Source organism: Aulonocara stuartgranti (assembly GCF_965226115.1).
Source record: "Aulonocara stuartgranti genome assembly, chromosome: 22".
Classification (NCBI taxonomy): Eukaryota; Metazoa; Chordata; class Actinopteri; order Cichliformes; family Cichlidae; genus Aulonocara; species Aulonocara stuartgranti.
Genome location: NC_138957.1, coordinates 12,331,526 through 12,353,518, shown reverse-complemented (window position 1 = coordinate 12,353,518; position 21,993 = coordinate 12,331,526). Strand labels below are relative to the sequence as shown.

The following is a 21,993-nucleotide window of genomic DNA, read 5'->3' as shown; positions in this document are numbered from 1 at the left end:
TTGTTGGCAGGAAGCACTTTGCAGAGTCAACAGCAGCACTTGTGGTAAAGAGTCTGTAGGGAAAGAGAGACACACTGATTGAAGTGGACTTTGGATCACAGCAGCAGAAAAAGTAAAGGTCTCTCCTTCTCCTCTCTTCTGTCCCCTGCAGGTGTCTGTGTCTGCTGTCTATCGTCTGTCCCGTGTCACCGTTACAACAGTGGAGCTCCGGCTCCATGGCCCCCGTCTCTCTCCGCTAGCGAGAGGTGAGCCAAGCTGGCCTCCCCAGCCCCCTCCTTGTCCCAGGACCCAGAGTCAGAGCCTGAGCCCGACCGGCGGCACAACCACGAGGAGCAGTATGTGAGCGAGGGCGAGTACAACCAGCCCGAGACACGTCCGGAGCCTCCCGACTGCAGGGACGCCGAAACCATCACAGGTGCAGAAGAACTCAGATCATCCAAAAATCCAAATATAGCAACAAAATTTTGAGTATGCAGCTCACCGTCTGGTGACAGTGTTGAAATTACTATTCTAATAAATCTTTTTTTAAATAGTTTTATTAATAAAGTATTGCTTTTTCTTCTTCTTCTTCTTCTTCTTCTTCTTCTTAAAAAACGCAATTTTATATGTGCAATTCCAAACGTAATTTTTCAAAATAAAAGTTACTTTTCCACAATTTGCACATGGATGTAGCCATGCAATCAAAGTAAAGTGATACCAGTTGGTGAAACTAGTCTTTTACCATTCTAAGCTTGCAGTCATAATTAAGTTAAAATGCACAAGTGTTTCTTTTTGTTTTTAAAGTACAGTATTGCTTGTTTTTCAAAATATTTCACATTAAATAGGACGTGTTATGTTAAATTCCAGCTCCATAGTTTCATTCATGGACTCTACTAGAGTAGCTTTGCATGATTGACAGATCAAGACAATCCTGTGCTACTGGTGTAGCCCCTCAGCTTCCTTTAAGCCGGCTTTCACCTGATTGGCTGCTCCGCGTAAACATTAGCTTTGAACCCACAGGTGTCCAGGGGCCAGAGCCGTGTGCTGTCTGATGTCTTTATTTGAAACATTGGCTGTGTTTAAAACAGGTCCTCTTACCAAAAAAAAAGAGTCTTGTGAAGAGTTATCTAATTTTATTTTAGCAGAATATTTTTTGTCTCTGATTAAACGTAAACTTGCCTTTCAAATGTTTGATCAGATTTAATGTCGGCCATCACAAACCTGACTCGCTGTGGTCACGCAGGGAATGAGAAAAACCCACCCGTCTCATCCACCCTCATCCCCTCTCTCTCTCTCTCTCCCTCTAATGTTCAGATGTCTGTAACAGCACTGACCTGCCGGAGTTTGAGATCATCAGTCTTCTGGAGGAGCAGCTGCCGGTGTACCGCTTGCGGGCTGACACCGTCTACGGCTACGACCATGACGACTGGCTCCACACGCCCCTCGTCGCTCCTGAGGCCAGGCTCGACCTGACCACCGAGCAGATCGAAGAGACACTAAAATACTTCTGTAAGTCTGCGCGATCAGTACTTTAAATGTTTCACACCGAGACAGACTGAAAGCAAGAAGGAAAAGCTGCCGAAGGCAATGATAATAGAACTCTCTACTTAAAGGTTTCAGGTTATAACTGCAGGATTAAAACTGAAACGTCGTTTATCAATATTAAAATTGCAGAAGTGTTTCAGTTGAAAAGCTTTAGAATACAAATAATTTTAATGACAGCAAAAAGTACAAATTGTAGTCGACATGCACTCAAATGGGGTAGATGTTATAAAGATGTACTCGGGTGTTCTACTTGCCTTTATGGGTCTTTCCCTTAAAATCCTCTGAGAACCCCTCCTACATAGATGAACAAGACAGGTTTCGAATAGCTCTTTGATGTCTTTTATGAATCTGTTTGACTTAATGCTCAAAGTTAAGCCATAAAAACATTTGGATACCAAGCCCTTTATTTCTGTTTGGCCCTGAAACATGAATGCATCTTCGTTTATTCTGGATAATTGCTGCGCTCCCCGTATATCATATCAGCACTCTGCTTAATTCGCTGCTTTATGAGTAGGCAGAAGAGGTTTATGGAGTAAGGACAGCGCTGTCTGCAGAGGCTTTCTCACATTAAAGATTAATGTGCAATATTAAACAATATTAACTCTTGCTGTCGTCGCATTACATTGTTCTTTGAATCTTTGATGGCATCTGTTTATAAAGTATAACCCGAGCCACCAAGCGTCCGCCATAAAATCTGTGCAAAATCAAACATGCTGATCATCAAGATGCAGATGAAGGAGGACGTGCAGCTGGTGGGCGTGACACAACACGATGTGATTGACATTTTGAAGATCAGATACATTTGAGTAGAGTGATCTTCAATAAGATGTTAATGTTAGATTTGGGTTGTTTGTTTTCTATTCTAATCTAGTCTCGTCTGTCTTTGTCCTGTATGGATAAAGCTGGTATTTCAGCTTCTGTCCACATGGTTGTCTCTAATAACCCAGTTTGAAAAAGTGGACAAAACGAAAATACGGCGTGTAAAATGTGAATAAAGGCAGAATGCACTGATCTGCAAATCAATGATAAATTTAAGTTAAGTTTAAACATTTCATTTTTTCTGCTATCTGTGTTCTCTTGTGGATAAAATATGGGTTTATGAGATTTGGAAATCGCTGCATTATCTTTTTATTCATATTTTCACTTACTTAATACTTTGGGAATTGGGGTTGTATAGTTGGTAAAATCTCTCCTATGGCTTTTGCAAATGACTTTTTCCTTGACCCACATGGAAAACTTGCACGATGGAAAGATGTGAAGAAGAATTTAGGTCATCTAATGAAAAGAGGAAGAATCTGACTGGCTTACTGAGACGTTAGATCGTGTCACGTGAAGGATGTTGTCTGAAACATTGTTGAATTTTTTTCTTCATTTATTTTGTGCGTATCTGAGATTGATTGGTAGAGTTATAATTTCTAAGATTGAGTTTTTACAGTTCAGATAGACTCATCCCTGATCTTTGCTCAGATGATTTCAGCTTTGACATCTTAGCATACAGCTAAGTTGTTTAATTGCTGAGGAAGTTTGATTACAGGTTGCCAGTCTATTGTGTTAGCAGCGGTGCTAAAGAATGAGTCAGAAGACAGAGGAAGTGAGGTAATGAAAGAAAGGTGAAAATGAGAGAAGTGGGAGTCACTTCTATTGACTCTGTCCTGGATAATGCATCCTCGCCTGTCCAATCATAACACAACTTCCACTTCACCTCCGCAGCTGTGGAACCAAAACGGATGCACACACGCTCTCTCTCATCTCTCCGCCTACCATGTTCTCGCTCCACCAACACAGGGACGTCCGTGTGGGTGGAGGGTAATATAGTCTGTGAGCCTGTGATACAGTAGCTGAGCAGTGGCATGAGAGAGACAGAAAGCAAATGGATCAGTGTTTTGGACCAGCGGTCGATTGTTATCAAGGCAAGTGGAGGATACGGACAGCAAGAGCAAAGATTAGAAAGGGATGAGTGTGGGCCGGAGGACTGCTCAATGTTAAGATGCGATCAAATGATTGGGATATTAGTTTCTTTTCAGCACTCCGATTTTTGTTGAATATCGTTGTTCCTCTTTGCTTCCTGACTGCGGTGGATTACAGGCTGCAGTCTCATCATTTCAGAGCTCCAGTAATGCAGAAAAGCTGTATTATTTCTTGCTGATAGTTTTACTCCGGTGTTTGTTTCTTAGTTAGTTCGCCTCACTAAGATGACGCATGTCTCCTGTCTAATTTCCACGGCTATCTGTTGTACCCCTGTAAACCAGCGCTGATCACTATTTCAGTGCCATCACCTAAATTTGCTTTCAGAAATGGGAAGTTTTTGTGTTGTTTAGAGTACCAACAGGATTACGGAGGCTTACCATAATGGATTCGATAACTTTGTGCAGCACGTTATCGATTCGAGCTCTGAAGTCAATAATTGCTGCCAACCCCGCGGCAGCAGAGCCACACGTTGTGCGCCATGGAACACGACCCTTTCCCCTTTAACGCCTGCTCGTGCATTTCCAAACAGTGGTGATGGAAGTGTTGCACGCTATACGTGGTACATCCACTTCCTCTGAGTGTATAAATACTCTTTGTGTTACATAATGGGGCCGTTTTTGCATGCAGTCACACATGAAGCGCCTTGAGGCGACTTTTGTTGTGATTTGGCGCTATATAAATAAAATTGAATTGAATTGAATTGAATTGAGTTTGCAGATCACAACTCAAGTGATGGGATGACCAGAAGGTCATTCGGTGTTTTGATGTTCGGTTGGGTTTTCTTTTTTTGTTTTTTCCACAGTGCTATGTGCAGACAGAGTGGGCCAGATGACGAAAACCTACAATGACATTGATGCTGTCACACGTTTGTTGGAAGAGGTGAGGTATTTTAATTTTGCCAGTTCTATGAGGGTAAATTGAAGCTTTTCTTTTTTTAATCAGACCAAATGATAATGAGATGTTCCTCTCCTCTGTTTGCTTCTCCTACATTGCAACCAATAGAAAGAGAGAGATCTGGAGCTTGCTGCAAAGATTGGCCAGTCGCTCCTTAAGAAGAACCGGACTCTCACAGAGCAGAAGGAGTATTTGGAGGAACAAGTGGGACAAATCACAGAGGAGGTATGCCTCACAGAAATTTAGACCAGGAAAAAATGTTTTGGTGCTACAGGTGTTGAACAGTACCTGTCCTCCTGCAGGTTGCCCAGCTGCACCATGAGCTGAACCTCAAGGATGAGCTGCTGCAGTTTTACACCAATGCAGCTGAAGAGATCGAGGATGAATCCAGCAGCTCCCCAACGTTAGTTTCCTTTCTTAATGTCACTCCTAAAATGTGTGAATACTGTTACCATTTCACAGGTGTAAAAATATAACCTCACTTGTACTGGCTGTAAATTCCATGATAAAATTTGTGTTTGTCTCCTGAAGGGGTAAAAAAAGCAAAGTGGAAACTGCTTCAGGAGGCTTTGTGAGCGACACGCTCCAAAAGAAACTCAAAGAGCTGGAAGAGGAGAACCTGTCACTCCGCTCAGAGGTATCACACGCAGTATTGAGGAAAACACGGGAGGTGAGTTACCGAAACGGCTCAGATATTTTGTGTAATTATGGACGTCTACTCGCAGGCTAACCATCTAAAGTCAGAGACCGAAACTTATGAAGAAAAGGAGCAGCAGCTTGTGAACGACTGTGTCAAAGAGCTCAGTGAGTTTTGTCTTGCCACCAATTTCTTTTTTGGAGCTTCTGTGTGTGAAATTGCCTGTTTTTCTTTACACAACTCCCTCCGAGAGTTTGCATGCTGCGTAATATTTGAATAAAAACACAATGCAATCACTCTACAGTATATAATATGGCTGCAGCTTCCAGGGCAGAATATTGAAGCCAGAGTGGAAGTGCCTTAAATCTGGATTCTACTGGATGGCAAAAGCTGTGGTAGACTTCCAGTCCTATATGTAACTGTCCCAAAAGTCTACGAGAAAATGGCTTTATGACTTGACCTCTTTAAACACTTTCCTGCTGAGTTTGACTTGGTTTGGATCATGCTGGATAAAAAGTTAAGTCTGTGAAGGGTTATCTTTGGTAACAAACTCCAAGTTCAATAGCTGATCATTTTCACATTTTGTCACATCTTGTCAAGTAGTTGGTAGTAGTTCGAGTTTGTTGTTTCATAGTGAGACTCTTTCTTCTTCATCACATCTGCGGCTTTGCAATAAAGTAACAGCGAAAATGCATCGTCAAAGCAGTACTTCAGAAATCATTGAGTGATGTCATGGTAGCTACATCAACCTTTTATATTGTCTATGGCAATGACGCAACTCATTTAGAATCATATCTTGTTACAACTTTATCTAATTTTTAATTGGATTTAATCAACATTTTTGAAGAGCAGACAACAGACTGAAAAATATATAGTGAAAAAATGTTTTTTTTGTGGAAGGGTGGAGTGCCCACTCCGGGTCAGGGACAAGTTCCTGCCCCAAGTGGAGGAGTTTAAGTATCTCGGGGTCTTGTTCACGAGTGAAGGGAGCGGGAGATCGACAGACGGATTGGTGCGGCGGCCGCAGTGATGCGGACGCTGTACCGGTCTGTTGTGGTGAAGAGGGAGCTGAGTGTAAAAGCGAAACACTCAATTTACCGGTCGATTTTTCTCTGTGCTCTTTTTGAACTCCCTGTCAAACTTTAAGGGTTGTCCAGTCTTCAGATTTCTGCCATAGCGGAGGAACTGGCCCGTAAGACTGAAGACGCATCACGACAGCAAGAAGAGATCACACACCTCCTCTCTCAGATAGTAGATCTGCAAAAGAAAGCCAAATCTGTGAGTATATAAGCACACAGGTATATACTTTGACTGGTTATATTTTTACTGGTCTTGTCCTGTTTAGCTGTTTGCTCAGTCAAAGCTGCATTTGTGTGTCTAGTATGCAGTGGAAAATGAGGAGCTCTCTCAACACCTGCTGGCAGCTAAAGATGCCCAAAGGCAGCTCACAGCAGAGGTAACTTCTCTTTGCTTTCCAAGCTTGTCCCCAATCACAGTTTGTTCCCTAAATACTGTGAATGTGAGTTTAATTGCTGTGTTTACAATACAACAGCTCCAGGAGTTAGAAGAGAAGTACTCAGAGTGCATTGAGATGTTGCATGAAGCTCAGGAGGAGCTGAAGAACCTGAGAAACAGAAACTACCCTGCAGGAACCCCACGCCGCTATCACCCGCTGGGACTGTACCCGATGGTGAGTTACTGTAAAAGTGTGTGTGCCTCTCTTTGCTTGTAGGCATTGTCTTCCCCTCTTAAAAGTTTATATGTTGCAGGACTCTCTGGCAGCTGAGATTGAGGGAACGATGAGGAAGGAGCTGAGTCTTGATGACCCAGAGTGTGAAGAACAGAAGTAGGTATTCATGCATGCATACTAGATGCCAATTTCCAAACATGGGAACAGGTTTTGGAATTGTTTGATCAAAAGAGTTGGCAATAAGTAATGGACAGACAGTAGAAATAGCCAAAATAAATATACTACGGTTGTCATGGTCCTGGGCCATGTGGGCCCAGTATTCTTAGTTTCCATGTATTTTTGTATTTCGTTCCTTATTTAGACCGTGTTTTCTGAGTTGCCCTGTTGTGTTGTTCCCTAAGTGTTTTCCCTTCATGGCTTTTACCCCCTGTGTGCCCCTCTGTGTATCTGTGAGCCCTCGTCTCTCCTTATGTTTTATTCCAGGTTTCCCCTGCCCTTTATGTCTAAGTTCTCCCCGTGCTCTCTCCCCCCTGTGTGCCCTCCATATATTTATGAGCCCTCGTCTCCCTTTGTGGTTGTTTCATGTTTCCCCAGCCTGTTATGTCTGTGTTTTCCCCGTGCTCTCTCTCCTCCTGTCTGAACCTCTGTGCCTGTACCCGTCAGTGTTATGTTCACTCCGCCCTGTCTCGTTATGGTTATCTGTGTCACCTGTGTTCCCCGTGTGTTCCCACTTTCCTCGTTAACCCTCTGTGTATTTCTGTCTGCGTCTTCCTCTGTTCGGCGTCGCGTTCTCCCTCATGCCGTGTGTGGTTCTCCCCGTGTCTTCCAGTATATGTTACTTTAGCTTTTCCCAGTTTAGTGTAGTTTTGTATTGCTTTTTGTATCATCGTTATTGTTTATCACTTATCAGCAATAAAGCTGCATTTTGAGTTTATCCCCCGTGTGTGTGAGTTTGCAATTTGGGTCCTCATCCTGCCTGCCACACGGCCGAAACATGACAACGGTGAAAAGTATGCATAAGTAATTGTCAAAAAAACTCATAAACTAGCCAGCATAGCTCACTAAAAGTCTTTTCAAAACTTTTTCTAAAAGTATACATAAGCAGTAGCGGTTTTTGATACAGGCGACACGGGCAGTTGTCCGGGGCGGCATCATGGTGGGGGGCGTACTCACGCTGCCCCGACATCAGCCAGCGCATATTGGGAATGGCATAGGCACCGATCGGTTTTCTATCGCCCATTTGCTGGGAGTAAGGGCGCCCTCCGTTTGCGAGGTGCGCCTGCTGCTTGCGGCACAGGAAGGAGAGGGCGGGGCGGCGGGGGATTCTCTGGCTGGCTGGAGCAGCATCTAATAACCAACTTGCAAAATAAAACAAAACAACAAACACGAAAACACCAGACATTATGATACAGACTTATAATTTGCACCGATGTTTTTTCGAAATTCTATAAAGTGAGCGCGAGAGCCCTCGGTGCGCCTGCTCGCTGCTGAAGTCAAAGTAAACTTTGTCATCTCCGCTACATACAGTCCAGAGAGACGAGCCGACGAGGCTCCAGTTACAGCAGTGCAAGTAAACAAACAATATATATAAGAAGAGTAAGAAAATAAATATACACTTTAGGACCAGGGGTAAAGGGATCAGTAACAATTGAAAATTTATAATTTACAGTTTGATGATTTAAAGTCTCACACACAACCCGTCGAAAGGGGAGGGGGGCCCTGCTGCTTCCAAATAGAGCACATTTCATTGGTAATATTGTAAATCCAAACCCCTTATCTATTCATGATTTGAATCCTGGGTTGTGCGAAATCCAGAGGGAGTGTTCGCCTGGGGCGCCAAACAGGCTAGCACCGCCACTGTACATAAGCATAGTATCTAGTCAAAGTTATGAATACAGTGTATAGGAGAGGAATGTAACCACTGTGACCTCACCTACTGAGTTTGGACTTTTGGAAATGTTTAGCTTTAGCATTAGCATTGTAGCCACTGTCATGTTCTTTTTTAGAAGCCTGAAGTTACCATGTCTGGATGAACAGGTGGTGTATTAAATTATCAGCTAATGCTAGCAGACTTTTATTTAGCAAGCTGTATAGCTAAAATACACAGACACTGTTAATTTGTGCTAAATACCAGATCTGATACAAGAGGAGAGGATTAGCTAAACTGCTAAATATCATTCTAGCTAAAATTGATAGCTATAATAGTTAAATTGTTAAAAAAAATAGTAACAAAACCTAATGAATACACTTATAATAAAGTAGTAGCTTAAACTAGGAAAAGACTGGTTAAAATGTAAAGTGTAATGAAATGAAGTGTAACTGATGAATGGTAATCATACAGAAATTGCTTATTAAATCGCTAATAATGGACACTACTGTCTATTAGCTGTCATGAAGTTCTGTGAAAAACTAAGCACACCATGTTAAAAGGGTAAGTTGCAGCCAGGTGCTTATAATCAAATGCACTTGATTAACTGATCATCAGCAAGTGTGGGTATCTCTCTTTTGGCAGTTTCCTGGTCTGTAGCATTCGGGTATGTGTTAACATAGTACTACAGTCTTCCTAGTTGTGGGCGTCCAAAAAAAATCACCCAAAGTTCAAACCATGCAATGCTTAAGAAACTGCACAAAAATCGAAAGCTACTTCTTGGACTCCACTGCTTTCTGGAGACTTCTGGTCATAATTCACAGCCATCTGTTTGACAGCTAAATCTTAGCATTAGTGACAATGATCCCAAGCACAGCAATAACTGTGCAAAAGCATGAAAAAGAAAAGAATCAAGGTTTTGTAATGATCCAGTCAATGTCCAGACCTCAACTCTACTGAGTTATGTTGCAAGACCTTAAGAGACCTGTGCACAAATGAATGCCTGGAAACCTCAATAAACTGAAGCAACATTGTAAAGAAGAGTGGACCAAAATTCCTCCACAACAATGTGAGAGATGGCTTAAGTCCTAGAGAAAACAATCGCTTCAGGTTATTACTGATGGTTCTATAAGCTACATGGAGTATTAGTTTTTCACAGAACTCCATAGTGTCACAAGAAAACTTTCTTTTTCACACGGCCATGGTGGATGGTGTTCTTCACTCTGATTGTTAGTCGCTTTAAACACTCGACTTAAAGTTGGGATTTGTTTAATGTTAAGAGTTCAAATAAATGTAACCTTGGTGAAGCGTTCTTGAGTCCATCTTTGGGAGTAACTTAGGTAAAAAGGTTTGTGAACCACTGTTGAAGAGCATCAGTATAATACTATGTTTGACTGTGTGCAGGGTCCATCGGAAACGTGTATTTGAGACGGTCAAAAATGTTAACCAGACAGTTCGTCAGCGTTCTCTGACTCCAACCAACTCCAACATCCCGGGTTCTAACCAGTCCCTGTCAGCTCGAACGTCACCCCAATCGAGTGGTCTCTCCACACCCCACTCCAGCATATTTGGAGGTGACCTTAGTGGAGAAAGTGTAGTCCTTGATAACCGAACGCAGAGCATCCTAATGGAGACGGCATCCAATCAGGACAGGTAAGACCGAGATAAGCTGCTGTCATCTGCATGAATCAAACTCAGTTTTCTCAAGAATGATTTTATTTTAAAACATTTGATTGATTTTTGTTTTAACCCTGCTCTGTCAACAGCACAGAGGGCCAGGAGAAGAAGGCAAGTGGGGCAGAGGACTTGCGGCTTGCTCTGCGTCGCCTGTCTTTGCGCCGACAAAACAATTTAAGTGAAAGGCGCTTCTTTGAAGAGGAGCGAGAGCGACGGCGGGGAGGGCACCCTGGACTCCACGATGCCCTCAGCCAGGAGAGTCTCTTAACCCCATCTGAAAGCATCATGTCCCTCGGAAACCTCCACCTCTGGGCCTCGCGAGGGCCCTACCTCCCCGACAAGCTTCAGATCGTCAAACCACTCGAAGGTGAGGTAGAAAGGGAGCACGGAACGAACGGCAAGGCAGGGAGGAACCTGGAAGGAGAGAGGCACCGAGGGGCCGGGGCAAAAAAAGGGAGCAGGCAGGGCTGGGGAACAGAGGGGGAGAGGAGGCAAGATGGCAGTCAAGGGGAAAGGGAGAGAGTGTGGGGATGGACGAGGAAGACTGGAGCTGGAATAGAGAGGGAGAGGGGAAGGAGGTGGGCTAGAGACCGAGCCGGCAGCAAGAAGATGAGGAGTGCGCAAGAGTGGACAGAGAGGCCCCTGTCTCTGATGCTCTTCAACTCTTTCTGGTCTCTGATGCATCATCACAAGTCTGGCAGCTTTGCATCTCCACACAGCTATTACAAAGAAACCCAGCCCAGAGGGTGGCTTTGAGCACTCATGCACTACACGGAGGAAGTAAGACGGAGTCTATCCAAATCACTGATCGGGGGCTAAAAGGGGAAACAGGCAGACCTTAGGTCTATACAGTGTGATAGAGTCACAGTAGTATTCAGTCAGCATGTACAATTAAGGAGCTGGTGTCTTAGATTTAACCTTAAAGAAGATTATGCTCATTTCCAGATCAGTGCCAAATATTTATTACTGGACTCTGTGCTAGATTAGTTTTATATGATTCACAGTTCAAACTAACCTTATTTATCTTTACTGAACCTTGGTACCGTTGTCAGAATCGGACTGTTGTGGCTTCCTGCCTGTTCTTTTTAAGGCGCGTGTTTTCTGATTGGTTGTCCCTCGCAAACAGAAGGTTTAACTCTACTGACAAACAGTGTTGCCAACTTAGCGAGTTTGTCGCTATATTTAGTAAGTTTTCAGATCCCCTTAGCGACTTTTTTTCTAAAAAGCAACCCGTGCCAAAGCGCTCATAGGCGGCGGATCGTCCTCACGCAGAAGTCGCCCCCAGCTGCTGTCAAAACAGGACATGTTCACCCAGTTGCGGCCCTAGCCTGTTTGGCGCCCTGGGCGAATACTCCCTCTGGCCAGAGAAACACACACACACACACACACATATATGAAGAGAGAGAGAGTATGCATTGTATGCAAACGGCTACCAAACAGCCATCATAATTCGTCATACAATGAGAACAGGAAGAATCAACAATTGACAATGACTAATTAATATTAAAATCTGTAACATAATGTATTGTTTGGAGTTTAGTCTGTTACTGCTACTATTTCTTCTTGGACCAACTGTAACACACATAATTTCCTTAGGGATTAATAAAGTATTCTGATTGTTTCAGGATGACCTGCCATTATCCAATGACACATCTGCTTACCTGTATCATTTGCTCGTTTCTCCTCATCTTCTTTAATATTTTTTCTAAACTGAGGACCTGATGGCTTTGAACTTTCTTGTCCATCTTCCATTGTTTTTAATTTTGCACTCCAGTATGAACACCCATCCCCCAACCCGAGGATCACCACAACATAACCTAACAGACCTACACCTTAGTTCACAGATTCACTTTGTCTAAGGTTTATTTCTGGGATTTCACACAACCCAGGATTCAAATCATGAATAGATAATGGACTTGGATTTACAACATTATGAATGAAATGTGCTCTATTTGGAAGCAGCCGGTCCCCCTCCCCTATCGACGGGTTGTGTGTGAGACTTTAAATCATCAAATTGTAAATTATAAATTTTAAATTGTTATTGATCCCTTTACCCCTGGTCCTAGAGTGTATATTTATTTTCTTACTCTTCTTATATATATTGTTTGTTTACTTGCACTGCTGTAACTGGAGCCTCGTCGTCTCGTCTCTCTGGACTGTATGTAGCGGAGATGACAATAAAGTTTACTTTGACTTCAGCAGCGAGCAGGCGCACCGAGGGCTCTCGCGCTCACTTTATAGAATTTCGAAAAAACGTCGGTGCAAATTATAAGTCTGTATCATAATGTCTGGTGTTTTCGTGTTTGTTGTTTTGTTTTTATTTTGTTTTATTTTGCGAGTTGGTTATTAGATGCCGCTCCAGCCAGCCAGAGAATCCCCCGCCGCCCCGCCCTCTCCTCCCTGTGCCGCAACAACCCGCGCACCTCGCAAACAGAGGGCGCCCTTACTCCCAGCAAACGGGCGATAGAAAACCGATCGGTGCCTATGCCATTCCCAATATGCGCTGGCATGATGTCGGAGCAGCATGAGTACGAGTAAATTTTTATTTTTTTCCGATGCCCGTGATGCCGCCCCACTACGATGCCGCCCCGGCAAACCGCCTGTGTCGCCCGTATCAAAAACCGCTACTGTGTTCACCCCTACGCGTCCAAACTGCAAATGAATCGCGCATGAAGCCGCTGCTCCCGCCCTAACTATAACAGTCGGTTCTTCTTTTACTCTTACTTTTTGTGGATCACAAGGTTTAAAACTACTTTAAAAACACACACAAACAAACACAAAAAGTAACTCCGCCAGACTGCCTATTTCGGGTTACTTTTGCCGGTGTTGTGCCAAAAAGTGATTGTCTGCCAAAAACTGATTTCCGGTATTTGCCAAAAAGCGATTGCTCATATTTAAAGTGCTATAAGTAACTTGTTGGGCTATAATATGTTAAACATATGTCAAATGCATCCCTTATGGATGACATAAAGTCATCTTGAGCCACAAACAACATTCGTGTAGCAAGATACAAGCCGCAATCAGTTTTTGGCAGCGACTTTTATATAACCTTTATTTATGCAGTAAAAAAAATCTCATTAACATTAAAAATGTATTTTGTAAGAGTAAGTTGCCCAACAGGACAGCAGAAATGGCAGCAAATATTACAATAGTTCTGTAAAAATATTTTAAGTGGGGATAAAGGACCGGATTGGTTATAATGTAAGTACAAGTTGTAAAGATACTTAAAAAACAGATAATTTTTTAATTTTTTATGTAACCCCTTTGTATCCCCTGTTCACCGAAGTCTATTTACGAACATACGTAAAGATATTACACATAAAAAATACACAGAAACACTGGAAATCAGTTTTTGGCAGACAATCACTTTTTGGCACAACACCGGTACCAAGCCTGGATAAAGGAGGAGAGTTGGAATTGTGACATAATAAAAAAACAATAATTGCTAAAAGAAATTTAATTTGTAGTTCTAAATATATCCTAAATGCATTTAGGCTGTTTTTTACTGACTTTATGTCTCTTCCACAATGTTATTTCTCTCTCCTACAACATAGTTTGCAAATACATAAGCATCACCAATTATGCTAATTAAGTGATGACGTCATTTAGCGACTTCTAGCGATTTTTAGGACAACCAATAGCGATTTTCCTTACTGAGGAGTTGGCAACACTGCTGTCAAAGTTGACAAAATTAAGGAAACCTGCTCTTGCTGGCCATTAAGAGAAGTCTGAATCGCGAGCTTCAGGGATTATTTGCACATACTCTGAGGTCTTTATATGAAACTTTGGCTATGTTTATTATGATATGTAATGGTATACTCTGTATGCAATAGAAAATAATGCTAAGTAGAATAGAACCACTCAAAACATGTTCCTTTGGCCTGTGCTGCCCTCTGCTGGTAATATTTTATACTTTATTTAAACTGAATCTATCCCCCGTGCAGAAGCCCTGATATTGTGGATTTGTTTATATGTATTCTTATATATTTATACACGTTGTTCTGTCCATATTCATTCGTAACTTAGAATTTTTTAAGCTTTTTCATTTTTTCACTGCTCACTCTGTCACCTCTTTGCTGTCTGTTTATTTTCTGCCATTAATCCATGTGGCTGTCTTAATAAAAAGATTCTCATTCTGCTTTGCTCCTCCATTTCATTTCCTTTTCATATCATTCCTCTGATAATCATAGCTTTCTGATATTCACCTTTCTCTGCCATCCTCTTCACTTATAGTATTAGCTTCATCTTCACTTTTTTATTGAATGGATGAGCTCTTTAGAGAAAAGGATCTAAAATACTTTTTGTTCTTAATTGCATGAATTACTGGCTGACACTCTGAGATATGTGTGTGCACAATATCGGTTTTGTTGCTGTTACTGCTAGTTACTTCTCAGTTACATATAATTCTTAAAACCTGTTAACGTAGGAATGCCTTTTAAAATGCTAACAAGTATTTTCAGGAGATTTAAGGTATAAAACATCTGCTGAAGGTAAAGCAGCCAGTTGAAAACGTTTCATATTCCCCTAAATGTTTTTTTGTCTGTGTGTTTGGAGATGGTGCAGGTGGAGTTAAGTACATTAAGTTAAATCCACTTCTCTCCACCAGGATCTGCCACTCTGCACCACTGGCAGCAGTTAGCCCAGCCTCACCTGGGTGTGATCTTGGACGCCAGGCCAGGAGTTGTGCCAAAGGGCTACAGACCTCTAGAACTAGAGCTGGAGCAGGTCTGTGTGTGAGGTTTCTCTGCGTGTATCTGTTGTGTTCACGCTAAACCATCTCCGTTGATTACATGTACCGCTGTATTGGTTTAAACGTAGGCCCATCCTCTGGTAACGAGAATCAAACCTTATCACCTGTAAAGCACTCCTCTCCCTTCCCTGCATGGCTCTTTGTTTGTGTTAAGGCGTACCCATGGGGCGGCTTTGAGGAGGATGAACCAGGAGAGCAATACTTCCAAAATCTTCCCACCTCTTCAGCTTCTGCCTCACCGGCAGTGGCCCCCACCTCCAGTACAAGTGACGCCAACCTCGTACAGCCTTCAGTCACCCTGGCCCCACCTTCTCCGCCCTCACCATCACCACACCTCAGCAACACCGATGCTCTGGGTGAGGACATATAGCAAATTTTCATTGACTCTAAATACATTATACTGCCAAAAGTATAATTAAGAATGGATTTCACTCAAGTTCATATGCGTGTGAAGGTGAGCAAACACTTCTGGCAGTATAGTGCATAAATACTTCCACATTGTTGAACATGTGTAAAAGGCTAAAATGTGGTGACTGACAGTGACGGGCTGTGTGTGTTTGACTTCCAGCTGCATACTACCCAGGTAAATGCATGGCTCACACCAGCTCCACTTACACCTTTACAACCTGTCGGATCCTCCATCCAACTGATGAGCAGACGCGGGTTACGCCAAGGTGAGTGGCATCATTAAGTGTCTGTGATCAGAGTCGACTCTTTGTTATTATTCGAGCCACCGAAAGTCACACATAGTGTTAGTTCAGGCAGGTGATGAGGATAACAGTTCTCACTATGGGCACACTCTTTAAGCTCCTTTAGCCTGCCTATACCTGGTGCACATCTGCATGCTGCTTTGTAACCCACCTCCTCCCCAGCATAACCTTTTAATGCTACTCTACTCAGAGCCGGGGGCTTGTTGAATGCTTCCCAGAGCCATGGACATCGTTGCACATGGAAATATCTTTTTTCTTTTTAGAGTGACCCTGACTAAATTTATCTATAACTGACTCCTGCAGAGTTGAGCTTTTCTGCTAAAAATGGTCTTATAACGACGCTTAAAATGAAACTCTGGCTCTGAGTTTTCTTTGTATTATTGTAGGGTCTTTACCTTACAATAAAAAAAAAAAAAATCGAGTAATTCATTTTTATAAAAATTAGTAAATGTTTTTCTTCGAGAAGCTCACCCTTTTAGAAAGTTAAAACGGCACTTAATGCCACTTCACACACTGTAGTGACAAGAAAAATTAAGTGGGAAAAAACGAATGCAGTTCTTAAAAAAAGTCATTTAAATACGCCGTTCAGATGCATCATGTTTCTAGAAGCCGAAAGAGTGCTAAATGTGCACTCATTCTGAATTTGATTGGATCTCACAGGACGGGTCTAGGCAGGACACTTAGTCAGTTTTCTGATAGACAGTGGGAAGGTGCTGAATTATACATGCAGCTGCTTATATTTTGAACACCCGCTGTAGTTCTGGTTTTAATGATGAGACCATCTGAAAGTGTGATTTATATATTTATATTTTTTTGTTAACCTAGATGAAATCTTCTCATTCCCTCCAGTTTAAACCCAGTGCCTGCATCGTCCTCCTGTGTGATGACCAGCACTCTGCTGGGTACTCCTGCTGCTACTCCCTGCACGTCCCGCAGGCTCAGTCTCAGGCCCTCTGAATCCTCAACTAACCTCAGGCAAGAAACTGCATATTCTGACATTTTCCTTTTTATTTAAAAGACAAAGTAAAATCAAAAGATTGTTTTAGCTAATTTCATATTTTATATAATGTCATATTTAATTGAGTGCATAGAAAAAGTAAGTTTGCATTCAACTGCATGAGATCACAGACTTGTGGTATTGTAAGCATTAATGCCTTCCCTCTCTGTCAGGCTGAATGCTTCCTTTGGTTGACAGGTGTAGTTCCTTGGTTATAACTGGCTGTTTATTTGGATAAATAATCAGCAGTAAAACTATATGCATTTGAGTTTGGTGTGAACTGTTCCTCTAAGAAAGGACATTATGTGTGTATTTTGTCTCATGTCTGTGCAGAGATGCTACACGCACCACCAGCACCTCCCTGGGGTTGGTACGTCTTCTCCAGGAGAGAGGAATCTCAGCAGCTGTGTATCACCAGAGCCAGGGCCTGGAGCAGGGTCAGGGCAGCGGAGGAGTCCTATTAAGCACCTCCATTGCCCCCAACCGAACACCTAATCCCGATCCTATGCGACCCTCGACCCCTCCAAACTCTCCCACAAGACAGGGAGCTTCAGCTGTGCCAAGCTCCGCTGGGTTTGACTTCAAGAGTCCTTCTTATGAGAACTTCCTGGCTTCCAAACCAGCCCGTTCCATCCTGAAGGAGGTGACAGGGGGGATGAGAGGCAGGCAGCGAGGCAGGGACTGTGAAAGCCAAACAGACGTTAGCGTGGCCGTCCACAATCTGAACCTGGTAGACAAGGTGAAGCGTCTGGGTGTGGCTGGAGCCCCCGGAAGCAGAGCGATGAGCCCTGGTCCCATGCTAGGGCCTCTGGGTGGACTGCGTAGATCTGGCTCCCCTTTTGGACCTGATGGAATGAGGAGGAACCGGAGTTATCCAGGCATGGTAGGAGCCAGCATGGTCATGAAAGCCCCAGGGCCCCAAGAGTAGTCTGGATAGCTGCTGGCCAACAGGGTAGATGAGTAGGAGCCCAGCAGGGCCAAGGACTGGCTGTTGATCAGTCACCTGGAGCCCATAAAAATATTTCCACTGTACAACAGCAACATGGCACTACTGACCTATTTCTAATCACAGCTACAGTTTTACACAAACACTACACCTCTGTAGTGCTTTACAGTGGTGATTCACGCTTGAACGAAGAGAAAAATAACTTAAAGGGTTAGTTCATCCAAACTACACAGCAACATCTTCTATACTGTCTGTGCTGTACTTTTGCTTTTGCGTGCCCAGATTTTGAGATATTGCTAAAATGACCGGACAGATTGGAGGCTCTTCTGTGTAAGCACTGAACAGTGACATTTAAAGACTTTCAGTTATTAAATTAAATTAAATGGTGATGACGAAGCTTACATTCTTTCTAGCTTTAACAGGTCTGAATTAAAATTTTTGCCAGAATTCCTGCCGAACTGAAAACAAGTGCTCCCACGTCACCTGCATTCATCTTCATTTTTATAAAAATTAGTGTTTTTCTTCGAGAAGCGAACTCTTTTTAATTTAATTATGTAAAAATTAAGGGGAAAAGGCTAATGCAGTTTTGGCTTTTAGAAGCATGAAGTACCTGAACGGCATAATTAAATGACTTTTTTCCCCCTAAGAGTGCTAAATGTGAATTTGATTGGATCTCACAGGACGGGTCTAGGAAGGAACACTTAGTCAGTTTTCTGATAGACAGTGGGAAGGTGCTGAATAATACATGCAGCTGCTTATATTTCGAACACCTGCGGTAGTTCTGGTTTTAATGATGAGACTAACTAAAAGTGATGGAGAGGCTCACCTTCTCTCTAGCTGCAACAGGTCTGAGTTTAAATTTTTGCCAGAATTCCTGCAAAATTAAAAACAAACACACCCACCTCAGCTTTATTTTGACTTTAACTCTTAAGATGGTAACTAGTTTCTTCCATGTCCGTGAGCAACAAATGCTTCTTATTAATCTAAAGTGGAAAACTGACAATATGTCTGCACGGAAATAAAAACACATTTACTTAAAGTTTTCTTAATCGGAAGCTAATAATATACATAAATATTTTGTCATTTTCTAATGCCCACGGATTGATCAGGAAAGAATTTATAGCATTTACATGCCATTAAGGGAGGAACCCTTAATGGTAGCTGTTCCCACCCTGTGGAATTGATGCAAGCAGCAGAAATGGGTCTCACTTAGAAATAAGGGGAGGAGCTTAGTTATTCAGGCCAGACTTGGAGGACTACTACTCCACATCAAAAGGAGGCAGTTGAGGGGGTTCAGGCATCTGAATAGGATCACCTGATGACAAGTCCTACCCGGAGGAGGCAGAGGATGTATGGATGGATGCACAAGCACCCCCTATGAAATGCTTTTGAGCATCTGGAAGTCTTTCCTTGTCATTGTTAGCATGTTGAGTTTTGCATGTAAGTCAAAGCACTCTTTATAGAGCTGCTGTAATCTCTGCTCACTCTCTAATATTCAGATATCTAAAATTCTGGACACACAAAGCCAGTTTTATGTAACTTAATTTTACATAATTGGGTGAACTGACCCGTTAAAACAGAATACACTGAAAGCGAGCTACTGAAATATCACTCGGATTCCTGCTTTGGAGACTGACTCTGCTGGCTAGATGTAGTACTCCCACTCTTGCCTTTTCTGAAACACATCCACAGAATCCCACGCACATCCAGACTCACACAGGTGCACTCTGCTAAATCTTCCATGCACTGGCTGGCTATTTGTAGTCACTGTAGCACTGAAACATGCCTTTCTACTTCAATACTAGCAGATGAAAATTTCATAAGTGGTTTTAAAAAAAGTACACCGAATTCATAAAATATGTCATCCTCTGTCTCTCTCTCCTTTCTTTTGAAGGGATTAAGTGTGAGTCTGACAAGTCACTTTCACTAAATCATCAAATAGATTTCACGCCAGTGTTAAAGGTACTTCAGTTTCATTTTCTAAATGGCCGTTAGACAGTAAAGCTGATGGTACTTCCACTGAACTGGAGAGATCAATACACTGAGGGATTGCTTTATCGTGGTTGGAAGCTTTCAGCTATTTTTCCCTTATTGTTTTATGGTTGAAGAGAATGAAGCAATACAGTGCCTCAGCCTTGTGTTTTGTGATTTTTCCCTTGTCATGCAGGTCCAAAGGCGCTCACGCAACCATAGTTTGCACTTGTGTTTATTTATTTTTAAAAATCCTGATTTTAAGATATCTTTTTTGTAAAAAATAGCATCGTCTTACAGACTGTATATATATACTGTTCACAGTCACTATAATGTCATGTGTAGATGAACCATTATTTGTAGTGCTTTAACCAAGAACCACACATTGCTGTAAGTATCTGGGTGAGCATGTAATCAGGGTTTTTCCAAATAAAAAGTCATCAAACAATCATTTATTAATAGGATTTCGTTTCCCTTTCTGTGTGATGGAGTTTTAAAGCATGACTCAGAATTGAAGAGGGGGTAATAACGACGTAAAGAAAAGCCACACACGCAGGAAATGATTACTTGGCCTCCTCCAGCAGATGGTGCTCACAAATAACTCGACACGCGACGGCGAGGAATGTGTATTGCGTTCATCTGTCTGTCTACAGTCATCATCCATTACCCATTCACCATCTGGATCTCGTGGAGGGGATATGACGAAGGCTGCTTATTAAACTTAGGCTGGCCACAGGTGAATGAGAGGTGAGCAATAACCAAAAAATGTCACAGTGGCAGGCGGCGAGTCTAATTAGAAAAAATAAACTGGTTTCAAATGCCAGTGACGTCGCTCATGTCAGATATTTGTCATCTTACAGAAGCATTTTGATAATCTTATTTCATAACCTTATTTTTGTTGGATGTAATGACACAGCCCCAACAGATGAGCTTTGGTACCTGTCATATACCAGACGAGCTCATTTTAGGTGACAGTGGACAGGATGTCTGGAAGCATCATTTTTGTTCAATAACTGACACCCAGACTACTCTCACAGGATTTAGTGTTTATTAAAGGCTTGGGGTATTTGTTTGTTTTTTAAAATTTACCATACAACATTGTTTCTCTGTAATGTCTTCGCTTAGCCCCTGGATTGCAGACTGCTTGGTGGTCTTTATAAATGCTGGGCTATGATTGGTTGTTAACCGGTTCAAGTGCTGACATTCAATCCCCTCGCAGTAGTTCCTCTTGAAAGTCAAACACCTAAATAAAAAGATTTTTTTCCTGTGCATGTTTCCTTTTTCCCACTCGAATGTGGAAGAATGAGTGTCTGGACCTGATTTGTGCAGATGAGTGGGGGAAAAGCACCTAAAACAAACAAGATGATATTCTCGAGAAATGGGATTAGTAGCTTTTCCTGATTGCAAAGATGTGCACTACAGTGAGTGAAAAGATTACTTATTGATGGGAAACATCCCTCTGAATTTTTGATTCAGTAGCATCACACAATTGCTGCAGATTTGTCTGCTGCACATCCGTGATGGGAATCACCTCTTCCACCACATCCTAAATGTGTCTCCTTAGGTACTTGCCTGAGATTTGGTGACCATAGAAACCATTTAAGTGCAGTAAACATCCGGTCATGTTGAAGAAAACAGTCTGAGATGATTTGAGGTTTTGAGACATGGAGCTGTATCCTGCTGAAAGCAGCTATCAGAAGATGCGTACACTGTGGTCATAAAGGGATGAACATGGACTCGCGTAGGCTGTGACGTTTAAACAATACTTAATTGATACTAATGGACCTAAAGTGTGCCAAGAAGATATCCCCCCCACCATTGGATGGATCCATGCTTTATGTTGCTGCCAAATTCTGATCCTGTCATCCGAATGTTGCAGCAGAAATCGAGGCTCATAAGACCAGATGACATATTTCCAATCTCTTGTTGTCCAGTTTTAATGAGTTTCCTCAGTTTCCTGTTCTGTGACATTAAGTGTGGTCTTCTGCTCATGTAGATGATGAAGGTTTGACGTGTTGTGAACTCAAGGATGCTCTTCTGCATAACTTGGTTTGTAACCAGTGATTATATGAGTTACAGATGCCTTCCTATTAGCTCCAAGTAGTCTGGCCATTATCCTCTGACCTCCGGCATCAACTAGGCCTTTTCACTAGAGAGCAATGGCTCACTGGGCATTTTCTCTTTTTCAGACCGTTCTCTGTGAACTCCAGGGATTGTTGTGTGGGAAACTCCCAGTAGATCAGATTCTGAGCAGCAACAACCATGTCATGTTCAAACTCCCTTAAATCACCTTTCTTCCCCATTCTGATGGTCACGTCAAACTTCAACAGGTCAGCTTGACCATGTCTACATGCCTAAATGT

The 21,993-nt window shown here is 42.4% G+C and overlaps 1 protein-coding gene across 2 annotated transcripts; it reads left to right on the top strand.

Annotated features, from left to right (window-relative positions):
* The first annotated feature begins 251 nt into the window (after nt 1-251).
* Nucleotides 252-20,082, top strand: trak1b (trafficking protein, kinesin binding 1b). 2 transcript variants are annotated; one of them, XM_082520769.1, is made up of 18 exons: nt 252-415; nt 1,294-1,488; nt 4,295-4,371; nt 4,495-4,611; nt 4,689-4,789; nt 4,918-5,023; nt 5,112-5,190; nt 6,171-6,301; nt 6,405-6,479; nt 6,576-6,713; nt 6,793-6,869; nt 9,985-10,233; nt 10,347-10,624; nt 14,864-14,982; nt 15,162-15,363; nt 15,576-15,681; nt 16,567-16,692; nt 17,048-20,082. In XM_082520769.1, exons 3-18 carry the CDS (start codon nt 4,321-4,323, stop codon nt 17,640-17,642), a joined length of 2,550 nt encoding a protein of 849 aa, XP_082376895.1. In that variant the 5' UTR covers nt 252-415; nt 1,294-1,488; nt 4,295-4,320; the 3' UTR covers nt 17,643-20,082. The 2 variants fall into 2 exon arrangements, with proteins under 2 accessions (XP_082376895.1, XP_082376894.1); XM_082520768.1 differs by lacking the exons at nt 252-415; nt 1,294-1,488 and adding an exon at nt 3,367-3,434.
* The last annotated feature ends 1,911 nt before the right edge of the window (nt 20,083-21,993 follow it).